At 38.6% G+C, this 21,764-nt stretch overlaps 1 protein-coding gene across 8 annotated transcripts in view; it reads right to left on the reverse strand.

Moving 5' to 3' along the window:
* KAT6B (lysine acetyltransferase 6B) overlaps positions 1 to 21,764 on the reverse strand; it is a 185,390-nt gene that overhangs the window by 20,874 nt on the left and 142,752 nt on the right. For all 8 annotated transcript variants that reach the window (XM_087432000.1, XM_014784814.2, XM_014784815.2 and 5 more), the window contains one exon: positions 20,957 to 21,050. In XM_087432000.1, coding sequence (XP_087288126.1) covers positions 20,957 to 21,050 — 94 coding nt within the window. The remainder of the gene's footprint in view (positions 1 to 20,956; positions 21,051 to 21,764) is intronic.

The following is a 21,764-nucleotide window of genomic DNA, read 5'->3' on the forward strand; positions in this document are numbered from 1 at the left end:
ATCCTAAGGACCTGAAATCAACAATTCAAAGAGATTTATGTACTCCTATGTTCATTGCAGCATTACTCACTATAGCCAAGAAATGGAAGCAACCCCAGTACCCATCGACTGATGATTGGATAAAGAAGATGTGGTATATATATACAATGGAATACTACTCAGCCATAAAAAAGACAAAATTGTCCCATTCGCAACAACATGGATGGACCTTGAGGGTATTACATTAAGTGAAATAAGCCAGACAGAGAAAGACAAACACCATTTGATTTCACTCATATGTGGAAGATAAACTAACACATGGACAAAGAGAACCGTTTAGTGGTTACCAGAGGGGAAGGGCGTTGGGGGGTGGGCACAAGGGATGAAGGGGCACATTTATGTAGTGACTGACAAATAATAATGTACAACTGAAATTTCACAATGTTACAAACTATTATGACCTCAATTAAAAAAAAAAAAACTACAGATGTCTGTATCTCACTCAATCTCAACTCTTGCCCATCTCGGGCCAGGCTGGTCTCAGATGTATTATGGGTTATATTAAACAAAATGTCTTGGGTACTATATCTTGCCCAGAATGTTAAATGGTGGTGCAACACCAATCCCACTTCTCCCCTTCTGCCACCCCAAAGGGCTGTGGAGGTAGCAGTGGTGCCTAATGAGAGATCCACGGAGAAGGAAAAGGAGACATCTAAGAGTCGAGGCTAGGGAGGAGATGGTCACTTGGTAAAGAGAGCTCTGTGGCAGACTTCACAGAGGTTTCATTTATTTAAACATTTAGGGGCCGGCCCCGTGGCTTAGTGGTTAAGTGCGCATGCTCCACTACTGGCGGCCCGGGGTTCAGATCCCGGGCGCGCACCGACGCACCACTTCTCCGGCCATGCTGAGGCCGCGTCCCACATACAGCAACTAGAAGGATGTGCAACTATGACATACAACTATCTACTGGGGCTTTTGGCGGGGGGGGGGTGGGGGGGGTGGGGGTGGGTGGAGGATTGGCAATAGATGTTAGCTCAGAGCCAGTCTTCCTCAGCAAAAAGAGGAGGATTAGCACGGATGTTAGCTCAGGGCTGATCTTCCTCACAAAATAAATAAATAAATAAATAAAAATAAATAAATAAATTTAAACATTTAACTGAGGAATGTTTGTTTATGTATGACCTGTCACCATCCCAGCAAGGTCCTGGTCTGGTGTATTAGAAGAATATAGTTTTTCTTTCTAAGAAGATGACCATGTATGAAATAGGTTCAGTCCCTCGGTTTCCTTGTTAGGAAAATAAGGCACCTCAGACAAAGGACAAAATGATCATGGAACAAGATGGCAGTATCAATATCGCTTACAGACTAAAATTATTTGGGAAAGGCAAGAATTTTAAAAAATATCTTTCCTTAAATATATTTGGGGAGTAACCAGATTCTTCATGAAGCCCATGGCCTATTATAAATCTAATAAAGCTCTGATTTGTCACTCAGAGGCACTTCCAATTAGGTTATGGGAAAGTACCAGTACCATGGCCTCCGAAGTGACGGAAATTAGAAAGATATGTCAGAACAATGTCCTTCTCTTTGACCTTCTTTGATTTTCCACAGTTCAAACCACCTTTAAATTTGGGAAAGTTTTAGGAAAAACAAATTTACAAGAAAAATTTTTTAAAGATGAAGTAATTTGGCATTTTAAAATTATTTCCTCTCTCACAAATAGGCAAAAGTCCACATTAGAGATTTCAATCTGAAAAACTATTTCAGGAACTAATTTAATTCTTCCAAGTTGAAACCTGGATAAAATTTTCACATCTAAGTTACAAAATCCTGGTAACAAGAATTTACCAGTGAAAAGTTATAAGATTTTAAACACTGCTTTAAACACTGCAAATAAAGCATCTGCTCCAAGCAAGTAACCACATGTATTGCATCACTTGTAAGATCATTCTCCTGTTGCTAAAATGTAACAATTGAACTTTCCCTTAAATAAACTACTAAAAGCAAAAACTAGAGTTTCTTTTGCCCACTTTTATAGGTCTGAGGTTCTGTGGGGGCAGCTGAGATAGTTCACTCTAATATCTAGTCGTCTGGTCTAATCCTACCCGGCAGACTGAGGGGGAGTGTTTATATCAGCGTGGACACTGCCACTGATTTCAGAACCGAACTTTGGGAGACAGGATGGTTAGAAGAGCAACTTGGCTTTCCATTTGCTCTCCCACAACCCCCTAAAATACTGTGTGTGTGCACGGGTGTGTGTGTACTAGCTTTAATTTTCAAAAACTGGACAAAGTATGCTATAATTCCAATTCTGGGTGATGAGTTTTCACACAGCAAACACAAATATACAGCAAGCCTAAAGAAAGAAAAAAGCAGGAATACAAATCTCTCTAAAATGTTTCTTTGGTTTCAAAGTACATTTCAAAAGGGAATCTGTCAGTCTTTGACATAACTTTCTAAAATCAAAACACAGCCCATCACCCAATCTGATTGATCAACTGACGGTGAAAATGTAAAGCAGAGAAACTATCTCTAGTTGTCCTCAGGTCATCTAGACAAACAGTCTTATACCACTGGTCTATAGAAATCAAAAACTTCTCTTCTCACTTATTTATTTATCTCCCATAAGCTTTCCCACAGGATTTGAGGTAAAAAGCCTCTGGTGTCCCCACAGTGTTACTGATGAGCCCCATTTTGACAGACACGCAGCACACATGACACGCAGGCTGGGGATGGGAGCTGGGGCGGGATGAGGTGTTCAGTGAAGGGAGTAGCTGGTTCCCCAGTGGATGTGGTGTCATGTAGGTATCTAGCCTTTAATCCTAAAGGAATCTTAAAGCCCAAATTGGCTACAGTTAGATGTTAGCTGTTGGAAAAACAAAAACATATGAAATATCTTCACTAGCACTGTTAAAAGACAAAATTACTACCTCTTAGGTTAGTAGGCAATACCTTTCTCAAAATCCACTGTTTAGAGGGGCTCCCTAATACTAGCAGTACTTAAGAGTTGAGACTTCAGTAACAATATAGTAACATTAGCACAGCATTAGCCATAATAAGCTAATATTATCCCCACGAGCCTTTATCCTGTGTGGTCACTGTTAATCAGAGAATCTCCATTCAACTTTCAAAGGATTGGGATGGTTTAGTACTGTGTTCAACATTTGAGTGCCTACTGTGTCCTAGGCACTTTTCTAGTTAAGTTGTATATAAACACTCCATTTTCCAAATTTAATAAGGAAAAAAGCTCTGGGAGTTTAATTTGTTAACTAGCATGCAACTGCTGAACTCAAGAACCACAAACTACGTAAATAACAGGAACTCAAATAGACATGTTAACAGCTCAAGTTCATTTTTTAAGAATCAATTCAATATGCTACATGCAAGCAATCAATCACACTGCAATCATCATTTACAAATCAAAGGACAACGCAGATACTCACAGGGGATATACAACGAGGTGGAAGTGTGTGATTATGACGCGCAGATTGAAACTGTAAATTATGTAACTGTCTCTTGTAATTACCCTGCTTGAGAACCAAAAGAGACTTCCTGTATAATTTTGCAAGAGAATGGGGATGGAGATACAGAATCGCTTTTTAGTTGGCTTTAACCCTTCAACAGCTATTTAATTATGTGTGATGAGGTCAAAGAAAGTTTATGCTTAATTCATGAAAAGTTGGCAGGGAGGTATTTCAAAGTAATCCTCTGAAAAGCTCCAGATTATTAACAAGACCTGATGATTTCTCTTCCTCTTCAAGAAAGATTTCTATAAATTATTTGGTAAAATAAACAACATTTAAAACAAATTCACAGGCGTCAATTCATTTTATTTCCTCTCTAAAAACATTCATTATGGTCTTCAAGTTTTTAAGTGATGCAGCTGAAAAGCTGCAGGGGTAGAAGGCTGTCAGAGTCCTCAGACATGTCTTCTTTGGTAGGGAAAAAAATCTCATTAACTTCCTTAAATTCAAGGGGAAAAGCTCCAAAACTGGGCAGACCACAGGGCAGGACTTCTAAGCTATGAACAGAGAATCATCTTAAGAACGAAGGCTGTTTTTGCAATAAATAATCAGCAGAATCTCATTTCAGCATATTTTAAGACATTCTAGCCTTTTCCTTTCCTTTTCTTAAAAATCTAACTTGAAACATCTTTTCTCTTCTGTAAGCACTGTTTCTAGTGCCTAAAGATCTGCCCCAAATTGGAACTGCTGAAGACCCAGCATTCTAGGAGGAAGGTAGGGCAATTTCCTACACTTACAGCATCTGCCAGTATTGCTTTCCCTCATTTCAGATCTTTAAAAAAAAAAGAAAGAAAGAAAAAGAAAGGCAAAACAGAAAAAGAACAAGAAAAGTTCCAATGCTGCAATGTCTCTTCTTTATCTCTTTTGGCCTCTCTGTTCCATATTTTCTCTTCAGTCCACCCCTATTCTGCACAGCCATTCCTTGTCTGAATCCTCTATTTAACACCATTCTGTTATCACCATACAACCCTTCAATTATGTTTCTTCAGGTTTAAGAGTGGAAGCATAATTTATAGGAATGCTATTCTTTAATGGACTTGACTCAACACTTGAGAAGATATGATTCTAGTAAATTTCAGTACATTTCCTTCACATAAAAATGGTTCTGCAAAGTCAGACATGGAGTTGACGCCAATACACCACACACTTGTGTACTCATGTTTTGATCTTAAAGCAGCAAAGGTAAAAACTCTCTCTCTTTTAAAAACATCACTAATATAATGCCACCAATAAATCAAAAAAGTTTTCCAGGTTTAAGAGTTACAAAAATCTAAGCTCTAAAACAGATATCATAGGGCGTGACCTCTCAAGACCATCACTTTCTTTAAAAAAACAACAAAAGCAAAAATAAAACAGATATAGAAAACTACACTAAACAAATATATAGCTTAATGGATTATAAGGCAATCACCCTTGTAACCATCACCCAGCATCAAGAAATAGAAGTTTGCCAGCTACCCCAAAAAACCTTCCATTTGTCCCATCCCAATCACCCCTCCTTTCTCCCTCATAAGTAACCACTATCCTGACTTTAATAGTAATCCCTTGGGCCGGCTCCGTGGCTTAGCGGTTGAGTGCGCGCGCTCTGATGCTGGCGGCCTGGGTTCGGATCCCGGGAGCGCCCCGAGGCACCACTTCTCCGTCCAACGTGAGGCCGAGTCCCACGTACAGCAACTAAAAGGATGTGAACCTATGACATACAACTGTCTGCTGGGGCTTTGGGGGGAAAAAAACTGAATAAATAAAATCTTAAAAAAAAAAAAAAAATAGTAATCCCTTGTGTTTCTTTATACTTTATCATCAAAATATCCCCAGGCACTATAGTACAATCCTGTCCATAAAAAAGAAAAAAAGGTTTTTTTAAATCTATAGGATCCCCCCTCCACCCCTTTCTTTTCCTTATAATTTATCTGTTGATGAACTGGGGCCATTTGACCTATCAAGTTTACAGAGCCTGGATTTTGCTGACTGCATACACACAGTGCAGTTCAATTGGTTCATCTTTCTTCTGTGTTCCTGCAAAACGGCAGCTGGACCCAGAGGCTTGATCAGACTTGGGTTCCATCCTTTGGCAAAACTACAAGGAGCTACGTTCCTTGATCAGGAAGCACGTAATTTCTAATTATGCCCCCTTTTGCAATATTTGCTGCTGTCGATATTCAACGTCTAGAGCCATTAGTTCACTGGCAGAATTGCAAAATGGTGATGTCTTAATTCTATCATTTCATTTAATTTCATTTGTTAGCTACAATAAGTTTATAAAAAGAAGCTTCCCCTCATTTACTATATGGTGACTAGTGGTATAGTTCATATAGGAAAGGCAGGTTAAATGCTTTATTCGCCAGTTTTCAAGATAATGAATTGGTTCTTATCATCCTCGAAGTTTGTTTGTCTTTAAATGTCATTATGAATGTGTGAGTTTAAAAATCTGATGAGTTTCAATCAATTGCAATTATTATCTTTATTATTATATTTATTGTCCAGTGGGAGCCTCTTCAGGTTGAATCCTGAGTCCTTTTGATAAGAGCCTAATAATTTTTGCCTCCTTGCTGTCTAGTGTGAAAAGAAGGATCACTCCTTTGTATAGAAAGAACTCTTACTTCATTTTAAATGATGATTCAACTCGTCCCACAAAAAGGACATATGCAATACATTGTGTACAGTGAGGTCTACCTATTGCATTTTCTCAAGGTCTCAGCAACACTTTTTTCAACACCTTCTGCTGTATAATCACTCTGCATATTTTTTTCAATGTGGACAAATAGTTACATGCATCACTGAATTACTTTTAATCCACTCAACTATTTTTAAACACTTTATATTATAAACATTAACTTAAAACAATTTTGTTGAAAAAAGAAGCTCCTCTATGATGTTAACCCAAAGCAGGATTCAATACAAATAATTATAAGACTGAGGTTTTTATATTGGTAAACATGAAAATGTAGCATTAATATTAGAGTAGAAACATGTTAACCACAAATCTATGGGGGAGAAAAAAAATTAGATTCCTAACTAGTATTTTCCTAATAGAATTTTAAACAAATGAAAGAAACTCTTTTGCTTTACCCAAAACAAATTGATGTAAAAAAAAAAAATACTACCTTACAACCAGCTGAAATTATAAATGTGTTGGTTAGAAATACCATCATAAGAGGATGTTATCAAACTATCTTAGAATATTCTACTTCCAATATAATACTGCAAGCTGGAAAATATGTTTAAGGGGAATAGTTCCCTTGAAACCAAAACCAGGTAAAGCACCAATTTTAACCAATCAGAACAAAATCTTTATCTTGTTTTAATAATGGAAAAATGCTTCCCTTGCATATATCTTCACTGGGAAAATGGAAAAGAGAGTTGGAAGCATTTTCTCCTCTGCCCTGGCAGAGCCCTGTGTGCACCCTCACACGTAGCATCGCATGGCTGGGATGAATCCTCTGTGTGTCTGATCGTCCACTACCCTGTGGCAAGGGCTGGATCCTTTATCCTATGGTCTCATCACCTAGGCTGACCCTGGCAGAGTCCATGTAAAGCATGTTTGCTGAAGGAAGGGACGAAGGGATAAATAAGTGAAAAAAAACAAAGACTGAGAGGAGATCTGAGATCAAGCACCAATTCTGCCATAAGCTAGCCGGGTGAATCTGGTAGGTGTTGTCAGTGACACAAAGAAGATTGACTAGATTTGGCCATTCATTTAGTCATTTACTCCCTCAACAAACCTTTTTGGGCACACACACTATGTGCGTGGCACTGTGCTCATGGCTTGGAGTTCAGCAGTGACAAGTCACTGACTTCACGATGGCGTTGCTAAGGTGCCATTAACTGTCGAAGATTACGTTTTCTCATACCAATTATCTGAATGGAATTTGCCCATTAGTGGGTTTCAGAATGACTCACTGCAAATGCCTGTCAATGTTAGAAATCCCAACAGACAAAAGATTTGTAAAAAAATACACCTGCATGCCAAAACTTGAAAAAATTCTGAGCTATGTAAAGCAAAACAGTAGCTACAGACCGTATGTTTCATATTTATAATGTTTTCATTGAAGCAATGAATACAAACTATTCTATAAGAGCTATTTATTTGCTCTTATTTATGACAAGCTTAGTTAAAAAAAGATACATAAATAAATCGTTAGCTGCAGTGCCTCATTTCAATGCATTCAGTCAACTTCTAAATAAATCACTGAGAGTTCCACTTTCAACCCTGATGTTATCTTTAGCATATTAAATATATTGTACTTCAGTCCAATACATAAAACAGTCACGACAAAGGCAACATTACAATGAGAAAATAAGGAAAAATAGCCATTTTCCTTATTATATTATAAACTGGAATGCTATTAAAACACATGTCATCATTATACTTGATTACACAGGCCAAAACATGTCTTCCAAAACCCAGCAAAAGTCTGAGGATACAGCTGCTGGTCCTATCCTCCAACAAGTGTTATGGTGGAGGTGGGGGGAGGGGGTTCCTATCTTAGAAAAGGTTATAAAGGACTCAAGCACCATTTCAAAAGCATAACTTATTATTCTTTAATGATGGCCTTGACTGTGCTCACCCAGGGAGGATAGCTGCTTGGGAAAGCTATGCAAAGAGGGAAGCTTTCTTGACAGTTTCTGAAGACTAGAGTTGGAATTTTCCTTCTAAAATAAATGCATGAAGCAATGAATTATCTGACAAAAGTAAGGAAAAGCAAAGTGTCTCTTTAGCCAACTGTGTATAAATGTGAATTTTGTCACAGCTCTCATTTCTCTGCCCAAGATATATAGTAGATAACGACAATCTTCTTTCTGATGCAACTTAAATGATCCTAAGATAGAGGCTGCACTTGAACAAAAATACCAGACCTCAAAAGAAGTCAGGGCACATCTGACAACATTTGGGAGTAAGTAAACCACACCTGATTGATTATGTTCTAATAAAACAAAATTCTTCTCCTGAAGAATCACATGTGAGAAGAGAAAATACATTAAGAAAGCTCTTCCCATGGTAACTGATTTAACATTTGTTCAACAATAAGGGCCTATTAAGTGCCAAGCTCTTCCAGGAGGTGAGACTGCAGCAGAGAACAAAGTCTCTACCCCCATGAAGCTTACTTTTGGTGAAGGAGATGGACAATAAATAATAAATATATAAAAGACATATGTAACTTTCCAAGTAACTTTGCACTTGCTTAGTCTAGAGCTTTTTTTTTATGGTCAGTGTCACTGAAAAAAGAGAAAACTATTAAATAAAAATTGCATAAGGAGTTAAGTACCACATGCCAAATTTATAGCTCTTTCATTCAATTTGCTTAACTCCTCCCAGGGAGTCAGAGTGTTTCAGTCATATAACCTAAGAGACACTGTCATGGTCCCTCAAAACACACCTTTGATGCTTAGTTTGTGGGACTCATAAATGGGGGAAAGTGAAATATTTATCCTGCAGCCTACCCAAGAGAAAGTTTATTCCCCAAGTAAATGCTTCATGACCTCTGCCCCATCATGGATAAGGCAGAATTCACCTATCTTGCTGGGGTAAAAGGATGAGGCTGCTCAGGGTGAGGTGACAGGCATCAGAGTTCTGGCCACCCTGGGGCTGAAGGTAGTACTGTCTGTCTCTTGTACCCATTCCCAGGTCACCCGTTGGGAAGTGCAGCCCTATGTCAACCACAACAGTGCAGAGATACCCAGAGACTGTCGCTAGAGAGGTGGGGTGTCTCACTAGGACCTGTGAGGCAAGGGCCCAGCTCCTGGGGAGAATCTGCTTACTCTGATACTGTACTCAACTTGCTCTCTGAGAGAGGCTAGTGACTCCTGTACAATCTTAGTTCCTTAGTGTTTACCAACAGTCAGGTAAAACATGGCTTACTGGAACCCAACCAACCCAATTCCTAAATTTAAAACTCCTACTTTCTATAGGAGATTGGCCACGCAGTATCAAAAATTTGTTCCAAAAGAGCCATTTTCAGGTAGGATGAAATCACCCTAAATCTTTGCATGAAAGTATTCTTAAGTTTTTCTTGGGGCCAGCCCCATTGCCGAGTGGTTAGAATTTTGCACGCTCCGCTTCAGTGGCCTGGGTTCTCGGGTTTGGGTCCTGGGTACAGACCTGCTCCACTCATCAGCCATGCTGTGGAGGCATCCCACACACAAAATAGAGGAAAATTGGCACAGATGTTAGCTCAGGGCTAATCTTCTTCAAGCAAAAAAAGGAGGAAGATTGCCAATGGATGTTAGCTCAGGGCAGATCTTCCTCACCAAAAAGAAAAGTATTCTTAAGTTTTCCTTAAATTGTGTTTTGAGAAGTTTGTTAAGTGGTAGTTCTTTTAAAGCAGTCTATTGAAGGCACACTGTTAAAACTGGAATTTGTTAGCTGGCAATCTGAACTATGAAATGTATTCCTGTATTTAGATGTCATATAATACAACATTTAAGCCAGCAGCTAGCATGTAAGATACGGGGGAAGAAGTTTTCTCTTTGAGAGAGTGGACATGATTAGCCTGCCTCTCAACATCAGACCCTGTTAGGTAGAGACGAAGTATGTGGCTTTCTTCCTAACTCTACTTGATGGACCTAGAAAGGCACAGAAGCAGGGAGCTAGAAACCAGACAGAAGATGCTTTCTAGTCCTAAGTGGTGCTTCCTCAAGAACCCAGCCAAGAGCTATAAAGAGGCTAAAGGAAAGATAAGCCTGGGACTATTTATGTACCTAACTAAAAGATCTCTGTCATTAGAACCAGAAAGGGGAAAGAATGAAGGCAGGGAAAATTAACTCGTTAATTTTCAGTGAGAAAGAGACTAGATATTAAATTGTACCCAAAAGCATCTTTCCTTAAAAAGTTTATTGTATTTTTTATTTTTCTTAAATCCAGGTGTGTGTATGTGTGTGTGTGTGCCATTTATAAGAAGAGAGAACAAGCAGAAGGACACTGCTAACCACACTACGACATGACCAAGTTCATAACTTGGCAGGCACAAAAGCGGGTCATCTGTACCCATCTTCTAGCAGTACACACTAATGACAGACTCAGTTTTTAAATAGTATACATTCCTCACGAAAGCCCAAGGTGAAACCCTTCAACATATAAGATCATAGAAAAGGTCAACAAAGAGGATTTCCTGAAGTGCGTGCCTAATTCATTCAATCACCCCTACTTCCTCTAGATAGAGTTCTGTTCCATGAAGGAGAACCCTGGGACAATGCACAATCTTTCAATACTGAATAAAGAAAGCCAAGAATTAAATCTGCTTCCCAGCTTCTATGATTAGTCTACAAATAGACACTAATTTTACAAATGACTGAATGTACAGTTAACTGATAACTGACGTAATTCATAAGCTTGTCATCTATATATCAGTTTAAATAAACTATAGATGTAAGTTTGTAGACTTTTGGACCCAACTGTCAACTATCCTTTATAGCTCGCCCAAGATTAAGCCAAGGCTGAAACAAAGAAGAAAAAGTTAATATAAGATTTAGAGTTCTTATAATTCTAGTTAGCATGTATGATTATTTTAAATTAGAAAAGAATGTTGAATTTCATCAACTGCCTTTTCTGAATTTGTAATAAACAACCCATCTGGATATCACTTTTTGTGTTCTCCTTAATCTTCCTGCATTATCACTCCCTTCTCTTCTTTCCACAAATGCTCCAGTCTATAGTTTCCTCCAGTCTCTCTGGCTTAAAAACAAAAACAACCAGGTTCCTGTGCTCCCAGCCCTTGATGGTCAAGTATTTTGAATCTACTTCTTTAAATTCCACTTAAACTACAGTCCTCCAAAGTATACTTCTTACACCTTATCTTAACATTCTTCTCTGGAGCACTGAACACTGGCTGGGGGGTGATCTTAGACAAGTTTCTTCGTGTCTCTGTGCCCTGAAAAGAGAGATGATAACAGTAACCAGCCTCCTCGGGTCTTTGCAAGGATTGAGTTAATGTGTGTAATTCAGGTGACAGTGCCTGACACATAGTAAGTGCTCTAGAAATGTCTGCTATAATTATGACTATTGTTGTTGAAATGCTGACCTCTTTTGGAGTCCCTGACACCCTTCTCTCCTGCTCCTCTTCCTACTTACGGATCTTTTTCAATGTCCTTGATGACTTCCTCATCCTCTATTAGCCCCTTAAACGTTGGAACTCCAAGCACTCCATCCTCAGCCCCGTTTCCCTGCACTCTCCCTGGGTTGTCCTCATCCACATGTACAGTTTCAACCACTGCACACCCATGACTCCTGGTAGCTCCCTCTAATGCACACCCCAGCTGAGCTCTGAACTCCAAGGAAAGCTGCATGTGGATGTCCAAAATCACAGCACAGGCAGCGTAGCCAAAGCTGCACTCACTGCCTTTCCAAGCTCAGTATTTACCGAGCATCACTAGGCACCAGGCAGAGCTCTACCTGCTGCAGAATGAACAGGAAAATACCTTCCTCGTTTCCACGCATCCTCATGCCACTGCCCTAGGTCAGGCCTTCAATGACTCTTGCTTCTTAAATTAATTTTCTTTTCAGTCACAGCAGAAAGTATGAATAAGAAAATAAAAATTGCCTGTAATTCTAATTCTAGAGATAATCTTTCCTTTGTATATACTTTTTACATAATTGAGAACATATTATATATACAATTTTGAAAGCCACTTATTTATCATAAGCATTTTCCTATTTTATTAACCATTCTTCAGAATATAATTCTTAATGGCTAATAATATTCCATTATACGGATGTACTATAATTTTCTCAGGGGAATGGTTCTCTCCTACCTTTGAAAATTGAGGCTGTTTCAGGGTTTTTTTTCCTATTGTAAATAATGACACTATGAAGGACAAATGTACCAAAACATTAACTCTTTGAGTAACAGAATTGTGGGGGATTTCCTTTTCTCTTGGTATTATATCTACATTTTTCTAACCTTCCACTATGAGTCTATATTGCTATAATTGGGGGAGGGAGGGTTAAGGGAAGGAAAGTCCACCATTAAAAATAAATAATGCAGGGGCAGGCCCAGTTGCGCAAGCAGTTAAGTGCGTGCACTCCGCTGCGGCAGCTCGGGGTTCACCGGTTCGGATCCGGGGCGCGCACTGACGCACCGCTTGGAAAGACATGCTGTGGCGGCGTCCCATATAAAGTAGAGGAAGATGGGCATGGGTGTTAGCTCAGGGCCAGTCTTCCTCAGCAAAAAGAGGAGGATTGGCAGATGTTAGTTCAGGGCCGATCTTCCTCACAAAAATAAATAGATAAATAAATAAATAAATAATGCAAAACAAAACAATGTCATTATATTAAGTATGAAATTAATGCATATTGACTCAAGTATGTTTATTTCCTTAGAATAAATTCCTTTCAAAAATAAGTGTTAGGTGTTTTTGATACACCTAAGTTCTGGAAAATGTCAAGCAATGACATCTGGAAAATGTCCACCAATTTATCCTTTCTCCAGTGTAAATATAATAGTGCCCATCTTTGTCAACTTATTTAGATTTTGGTAAACTTAAAAGTCTTTGCTAATTTGCTAGGCAAACATTGTAATCTTGCAGTTATTTGAATTTGCATTTCTAAATCACCAACAATTTTTTTTGACCTTTTAATTGGCCATTTATACTTGACAGGCTTCGGAGTGTAGTGGCTAAGAGACAAAGTGCTTGGACTCAATTTGCAGCTATGCACTTATTTGTGTAATTGTGCCTCAGTTTCCTCACCCATACAATGAAGTTTAAAGTGCACATCTCGACCACTGAATGAGTCACTACTCTTAGGAAAGTGCTGGCACATATGAGGTACTCAGTAATGTCGGCAATGTTGCTGCCACCAATGATTTTCCTTTTCTGCATGTTCTGTGTTCATGTCCTCTGCTCATTTTTCTATTAGAGTTTATGTTTTCACACTATCAAACCTTTCCTATACTAGAGATATCAAACCTTTGCCTGGCACATTTGTTGCAAACATCCTTCCCATTATGTTTGCTTTTAAATATTAATACTTTTTACTACATAGAAGTTTTACATTTTTATACAGTCAAGTCCATTTGTATATTATTTTGTGATTTCTTTCATTGCTTTAATGTTTAGGATGTCCTCGACCATCTAAAGATAGGATAAATAATTATATATCCTTTCTTCCACTTTTTAAAATGTTTTTGTGTGTTTGTTTTTTGTTAATCATTTAAATCTTTAATCTACCCAGAGCTTCTTTTTTAGTTACTCAAACATCTAACATGTTTCCTCACATGGTCATGCTTTTGAATATGCTGGTTCCCTCAGCCTGGAATGTTTTCACTTCACCTTCTTGTGAGCTCTCAGTGTATACTGTATAAACATACTGTCTGGCAATTGTTGACTTGTCAGTGAGCTTGATCACTCAGCAAGAGCTATGTCTTCATTTTTATCACTGGTGCTCAGCAGAGTGTAGTCTAGGGTGCCCCAATCAACAAAGTTTGAATGAAGAGAAAAAATGAATGAAGTGACTCTTCTCCTCCTCCTCCACTGTCCAGTTTAGAAACAGATAACTGCATTTACACAAACACACAGGTAAGTGATGATGCCAACCTCTTTCACTACCGCTTCACACAATGTTCTGTAACCTATTGCTCAATCAGCTGGCTTTCCCTGGGTCTGGGAGGGTCTTTCCTAGATTAGCTAAGGAGGATGGGTTTTGCATCCTGCTCCCCAGGCAAGGTTCTGGCTCTGATGGCTTGAGTAAAAGACAATTCATTATCTGCTCCCCCATTCCCAGCCAAGCAGAGTCTTAAACAACTACAAGTATATATAACAGACTATAACTGTTCCATAAGTATATACCAGTCAAAATATGCCCAAGGCTACTTACTACAGCACTTTAAAAATTGTGAAATATTGGAAATAACCTATATGCCCACACCTAGGAGAGTAGGAATAAACTATGTACATCCACACAATGGAGCACTGTGCAGCTGCAGGAGAGAAGAAGAAGATCTCCATGAAGTAGTTTGGAGTGATTCCCAAGATATGTTGTTAAGTGAAAAAAAAAAATGTAACAGACTATCTATAATAGGCTACCTTTTGTATAAGAAAGGAGGAGAAATTAGAAATACACATCTATCTTCTCATTTGTACAAAAAGAAACATGGGAAGGATAAACTAGATACTAATGAGATTGGTGACCTGCAGGAAAAGATCAGGGAATGGGAACGAGTGGAGGGAATGGGGGAGGCGAGTGACACTTCTCTGAGGATACCCTTTAATATAGTTTCTACTTTGAAAATCATGTTAACGTTTTAACATTCTAAAAAAAAGGCAATGAGAAACAACTAAAGTGGACAACAGAAACAAATAAGCCTAACTGTATTTCAAATGAATAATATAACCACACTAAAGGGGGAAAAGTTACAAAGAACTAACCCCAGTAACATTTGAACACAGTATTTTGACTAAATGTACTCGGGGTAAAGTCAAAAAGAGCTGTATACAAATAGTGACCTCTAGTTAGGAGGTCTGTTTCTCACAGTGGTATGAGTTAGCAATTCTGAAGCTACTTAATGTGTATTCTAGGGCTGAGCACATAAGTAAATATACTGTAGATAATGGAAGTCAGGTTTCTCACTGTCAGAGAAGAGAGTTACAAATATGGAAATGTGAAAGGATAGAATAAAACCTTGTAGTGGTGTTGATCTGGAATGCGCAAGGTTACAGTGTAAACACATGATAGGGTGTGTGTACGTATGTATGCGTATATATGTGTGTATATATATATGTACACGTGTACACACATACACACACACAGAATTCATTCTTTCTTAGTTCTGCCCCCTGAGAGGCCCTAGAAGCAGTGATACCCCAGTAGCAATAAGCACACCTAAGTCTCCAGCTCTTGGTTTCTATACTGTTCTCCACTATAAAAAACCAAGGACTGTAGGAGAAATGGGTGATTCCAGACCTAGGTCAGAGAAAGAAGATGAATCTGGAACATCATGTTGTACCAGAAAGTAAGGAAGTGTTCAAAAGGATGGGACATGTCAGAAGGACACAGGAACCAACTTGAAGCAGTTCCCACTGAATAAATCTGGGACAATCTGAACATCAAAATAAATAATGGCAGCAAGTTATAATTCATAGAATAAAATAAAAATTCATGAGTTCATAATTATATAAATAAATGAAGTAATTATTCAATTAAAAAATTAATAAAGAAACCTCTTCCTTACAGTAAATGTCAACTAATAAGTAGAAGAAACAATGGAATTAGAAAACCACCAACTGGTGACTACCATAGTAATAACTATTTTAGACAAGAATCATAAATGAATGCTAAAACTAGTAGCTCAAAATTGGATGACAAACAGGATATTTACACAATCCCAAAGTATCTTCTTACCAGATATTTACTGATTACAAAGGGGAAAAGGTTATTTTACAATGAAGAAACCTGGCAGACACCACTTTAAGCCAGTAATGTGACAAATAAATTATCGTATGATCTTGATACTGATAAGATGCACCGAGGAAGACACAGCATCACTTCTGTGGTATTCCTGCCAAAAATATGTATAACTTGAATCTAACCATGAGGAAACATTAGATCAGCCTAAATTGAGGGACACTGTACTAAAGAAGTGGCCTGTATACTTCAAAAATGCCAAGGTAAAAAACGAAACAAAAAAATGACTGAGGTGCTATTCCAGATTACTCAAGAGACGTAATAACTAAATGCAACATGTGATCTTAGACTAGGGAAATTTTTTTTTTCCTAAAAAGGGCGTTAGTGAAAACTGGCAAAATTTGAAATTTGAACAAGGTAGGTAGATTAGATAATAGTGCTGAGTCAACACCAATTTCTTGATTTTGATGATTTGTAGTTATATATAAGAGCATCCCTGTTTTTAGAAAAGCACACTGAAATATTTAGGGGTAAAGGTACAACAGGTCTGCAATCTACTCTCAAATGATTCAGGAAAAGAATTATATATATATCATTTATATATATATCACACATATATATATCAATATGATAGGGGGGCATTGGGGAAGGAGAGGAAGGGAGATTGAGAACAATAAAGCAGAAAGCAGGTGTGAAAAGATGTTAACATCTGGGGAATCTGGGTGGAGAGTATGAGAATTCTTGGTACTGTTTTTGTCACTTTTCTCTAAGTCTGAAATTATTTCAAAATTAAAGGAAAAAATGGGGAGCTGGAGAAGGCACTGATGGGCAGCTCTGTCAGCAGGGGCAGGCCATGGCCTGGCAGGGAACACTCTAGTACCCAGCACCCAGCAATACCCTGGGAGGAAGAGCAGCTACCTGCCTTGTCCTGGGAGGCTCCAAAGCAGGAATAACAAGTTTTGCAGGAAGGGGGCTTCTCTGAATTCTTAAGATGTCTGGTAGGGATGGAGAGTGGTGTGTGTGGGTGTGTGGGTGTGTGTGTGTAGACAGAGATGGTGAGGATTTTTAAATTTTCTGACAGAGGAAGAGAGGGAATCTCAGAATCCAGATGAATGAGATGTGCTATCACCTTCAACCCATGACAGTCACTCCTCCCCCTCTACCCACTTAAGTTTGGGGCAAAGAGTCACAAAACCCACGAGGTGGTTTATGAGCAGGCTGGCAGTTGGTACCCTTTAGTCACTCTGGCCAAACTCTGCAAATGACCTTCTGGGGAGCCCTGCTCTGACAAATCCCAGACAAAACTGTCCTAGGAAGAGAAAAACAATAACTTACTCCAAGGGCAGCATTTGGTGCCGTGGATGGCCATTCCAACTCTCTTGACTGTCCTGGAGAACAGTGTTCAAAGCTTTGGATTCACAGTTCTTTATATACACACAACACATTATATTTCACCCATGTCTACGATCCAGTGTGCAAGTAGGCAGCTGGGCAGCTATGGCTTTCTTCCTGCTGGTATCTTGTTTCAGCTTCCTAAACTAGCAGTTACTATAGACAAAATGAAGATTTTCCTGCCTTACAATTTTCTTTGAATTACTGAAAATACCCCATGACCAAAAGACCCTCAGGCTCATGTACAAAATAAAAATAAAATAAATCCAACCATTAAAAGGTCCCTTAAAAAAACAAGCAGATTTTAGAAAACTCGTAACCCTGGTTATCTGTTTTGCCCTAAATTCTGAATTATGAGGTTGACAAGGATTATGAGAGGCCATGGGGTTTATCTCCTCCTTCTGCAAAAGATTAGGTCTAAATTGTTCTAGAAAAATATTTATCTACTATTATTTTAAGTAACTCCAAAGAATGAGATGCTATCAATATTTTCAGCAGCCTACTCCATCTTCTTTAAAACCTTTGAAGTCAAGGAATTTTTTTGGTTTTAAATTGAATTTCTATTGGGTTTATACCAGTTCCCATTTTCTTTGAGTGTTATAAAATTCTTCCCCTACTCTCCTCTTCTCTTAAGAAATAACACCAACTCCATTTCAACTTTATTCAAATCATTCGCCACACTCCTTAACCCACTCCAGTGTAGGGGCAATGCCAAGGGTACAGGAAAGAGAAAATCTAAAATTACACCCCCAGCACTGCATTGCCTGGAAGCACCCTAATGGATGGCATTCACCATGATGGCCCTAAGCCACCCAGAAAGGTTCCATTGTGTTCCATAGTTCATGTTTAAAAATACAAGGTAGGGGGCCGGCCCAGTGGCGTAGCGGTTAAGTTCGTGTGCTCCGCTGCAGCAGCCTGGGGTTCGTGGGTTCAGATCCCAGGCACAGACATACATACCGCTCATCAAGCCATCCTGTGGTGGTATCCCACATACAAAATAGAGGAAGATTGGCAACAGATGTTAGCTCAGGGCCAATCTCCCTCACGAAAAAACAAAAACAAAACTGGGGGCTGGCCTGGTGGTGTAGTGATTAAGTTCGTGCGCTCTGCTTTGGCGGCCCAGGGTTTGTGGGTTCAGATCCTGGGCGCGGACCTATGCACCGCTTATTAAGCCATGCTGTGGTGGCGTCCCATATAAAGTTGAGGAAGATGGGCATGGATGTTAACCCAGGGCCAGTCTTCCTCAGCAAAAAGAGGAGGATTGGCAATGGATGTTAGCTCCGGGCTAATCTTCCTCACAAAAACAAAAACAAAAACAAAACAAGGTAGACTCTAATACAGTTTTCATTAAAATGGTTAACATAAAGATTTAGCATTTGAAGGGAATGTCTTTGTTCCTGGGTTGTTCTCTTACGTAGAAGACCTCAGTGCCAGATCATGCTGTACAAACAAGATGATACTGTATTTAGAGACTTGCATTTTTACCTGGTAAGTACCAGTCCATTTTTAATTTTGGGTAGAAAATTATTGTGGGCACGAAACCACTTTGGAGATTCAATTCAAATCAACAAAAATACATCTAGTGCAGTTTATTGAGTTCACTACCCCACTGAATACAAAGAAGAAGGTATTCAAGAAGGTTACAGTAAGTTGGAAGTATGACACTTACATCAATAATTACCACAAAAGGGTGAACTGAGTCTAAGTGCTATACTACAGAGATGTGAGCCAAGAAGGGAAAGGGATGAAACTCCAGGAGGTGGGATCAAAAAGAAGAGGCTCTTGAGCTGGCTCTTAAATTCTTTTTTTAAATTTTTTTTTATTATTTTTTTTGTGAGGAAGATCAGCCCTGAGCTAACATTCATGCTAATCCTCCTCTTTTTGCTGAGGAAGACCGGCTCTGAGCTAACATCTATTGCCAATCCTCCTCCTTTTTTTTTTTTTCCCCCTTTTTCTCCCCAAAGCCCCAGTACATAGTTGTACGCCATAGCTGCACATCCTTCTAGTTGCTGTATGTGGGACGCGGCCTCAGCATGGCCGGCGAAGCAGTGCGTTGGTGCACGCCCGGGATCCGAACCCGGGCCACCAGTAGCGGAGTGCGCGCACTTAACCACTAAGCCACGGGGCCAGCCCAGGCTGGCTCTTAACAATGGGTAGGATTTTGAACAGACAGAGGCTGGGGAAGGAGGAAGTGGTCATTTCAGGGAAGGGACTCCACAGACAAAGAATGGAAGTATGGGAACATGCTCAGAATATTTGAAAAAGAGGAAATCAGTAGATGAAAAAGCCTACAAAATAGGCTGGAACTAGGTGTTGGAAGATCTTGAATATTGAGCTAACGAGTTTGCCTTATTTTGTAGGTATGCAGATACTATCAAAAGTTTAAGGCCTGAATGGCCGCTATGTATACCAGAAATTATAATATTTATGAACAACTTATGAATGGTGGCCAAAAGAACTCCAGAACATGACAATTGGATTTGCCCTTAGAACTGATTACAACTAGGACTCTGTAAAATAAAAACGGTGAAGTGCTGCTAAGACGGCCCTCCATGGGATAACTAGATCAGAAAAGAATAAATAAGACTAGGGTAATATTTATTTTAATAACTAAAATGTTATCTGAAAATATAAAAATAATCAATGAAAAATACTTCAAAAAAGAATAATATTCTTCAATGTCAACAAATTATACAAATCAGTCCAAAACTACTAAACAGTTATTTTACACCCAGACTTTAATATTTTAATATCTAATAATACAGATTTAGACACAACATATTTCTTCATGATTTTCCTTGAGGATATTTACATAGTGGTTTTTACATTTGATGTACTTTACGAAGATTACATGATTTCCTAAATTTTCCTTCTTCCAGTTTAAAATCAGACAAACTATAATCTGGTAATGAAGAAGTACACAGTTGCTAGTGATAGATTTTTACATGGTCAGAAATGACTATTATCATCAGATACGAGACCTTCATGTTATTTGGATATTTTGATTCACTTCTCCAAATGTAGCCTTAACACTACACTTACACATCCAATATAATATAAACAAGGAGAAAAAAAACTACCAATATTTTTTTACATTATCCTGGGCATACTTTTATATATTATTCCAATTTTAATTGAGGAGACTCAAAATATACAAATGTGTATAAAAAATATTTCTTGGGCAACCTCTAGATAGAAACATTGTAATAATTTCCATAACAGAAAAGGGAAATTAACAAAACAAGATAGTTATTTCTACTAGAGAGGCTCAAAGGATATGCTACCTAAAGAACTGTTTTTCTAAATAGAAATATCCCTTTCCTGCTCTGTACTGTACAAGATTATAGGCAAAATTTTAGGAAGCTGCAAATCTTTTAAATAACACTTCCTTTAGCTTTAATCGCAAATAATTGCCTCTTTTGGTGCTAATGAGCATGAGCACCACGGAATGGAATGTAATTCTGCCGGTTCATTCAGGGTAATGGCTTTGTGAGCTAGTGACACTGCAGAGAGATCTAGTCTCAATTTCCTAGAGTACAATAAGTGAGCAGCAGTAAATTTTTCACTTGAGGAAGATTTTCTAACCTATGTAAACATAAACAGAAAACCCATTATCTATTGATAAAAACAACAAAGTAGATTAAATAAAGTTTTATCTGTTACTCTTTCCTTTTACAGCCATCAGTTCCCCGGATCATGAAAGTAAATAAAGCACTTCACTTACTGAAATCAATGAGAAACCGTCCAAATCCTTGCCGTTGGTGCTGGGGCATGATCATTATGCAGGAGACATTATACTTCTGCTGGCAAAGCTTTTCCTGAGGGAAGGAGGAACAAATCAAGTATGTCAGAGCTCTGCTGAAGTGGGCAATTCCCTGCACCTGCCACCGTCCCTGTACAATAGTCCACTAAGGTGAGCCAATGTGTTAGGTCAGGATCAAGCAGAATAATCCTACTGTCTTCATCAATCAAACTATCAGCTAATGACAAAACATCAACTCCAGGCATGCCTCTCCATTATATCTTTATTCTTGAAAGTCAATACCATCAAATATGAAAAAAGAATCCAAGGAAATATGAGCCAAATGAAAGAGAACACAAACAGTATGGAAGAAATGCTTTCCTTGCTCAGACAACTTGGGAGATAGGGGAAAAAAAAAACATCCAGAGAGTCACTCAGCAGGTTAAGTTAGGACTTAGCCAGCTATCTTGCTAAATAACTTACAACTCTGCAACAGCAATCTGTCTTCTGCCTTTAATCAAATGCCCCAGTGAAACTAAAATAGTATATGCATGGGTAGATTTGCACAAATATATTTCACCTATGAATAAAAAGTCAAAGTAGAAAGCTAGAGAAACAATTAGTTTGCATTTCAAACCAGGAAAACAAAACAAAAAAGACAACAGCAACAAGACACCCCAAAGCCTCCAAACAAAAGTGAGGACAAAATATTACCAACAGGCTGAAACCAGGTGGAAGACAGGGAAGAATACAGTGGGAAACAGTTCTTATAGTTAAGGAAAAATCTGAA

Source organism: Ceratotherium simum, chromosome 6 (assembly GCF_057802395.1).
Source record: "Ceratotherium simum simum isolate JZ-2026a chromosome 6, ASM5780239v1, whole genome shotgun sequence".
Classification (NCBI taxonomy): domain Eukaryota; kingdom Metazoa; phylum Chordata; class Mammalia; order Perissodactyla; family Rhinocerotidae; genus Ceratotherium; species Ceratotherium simum.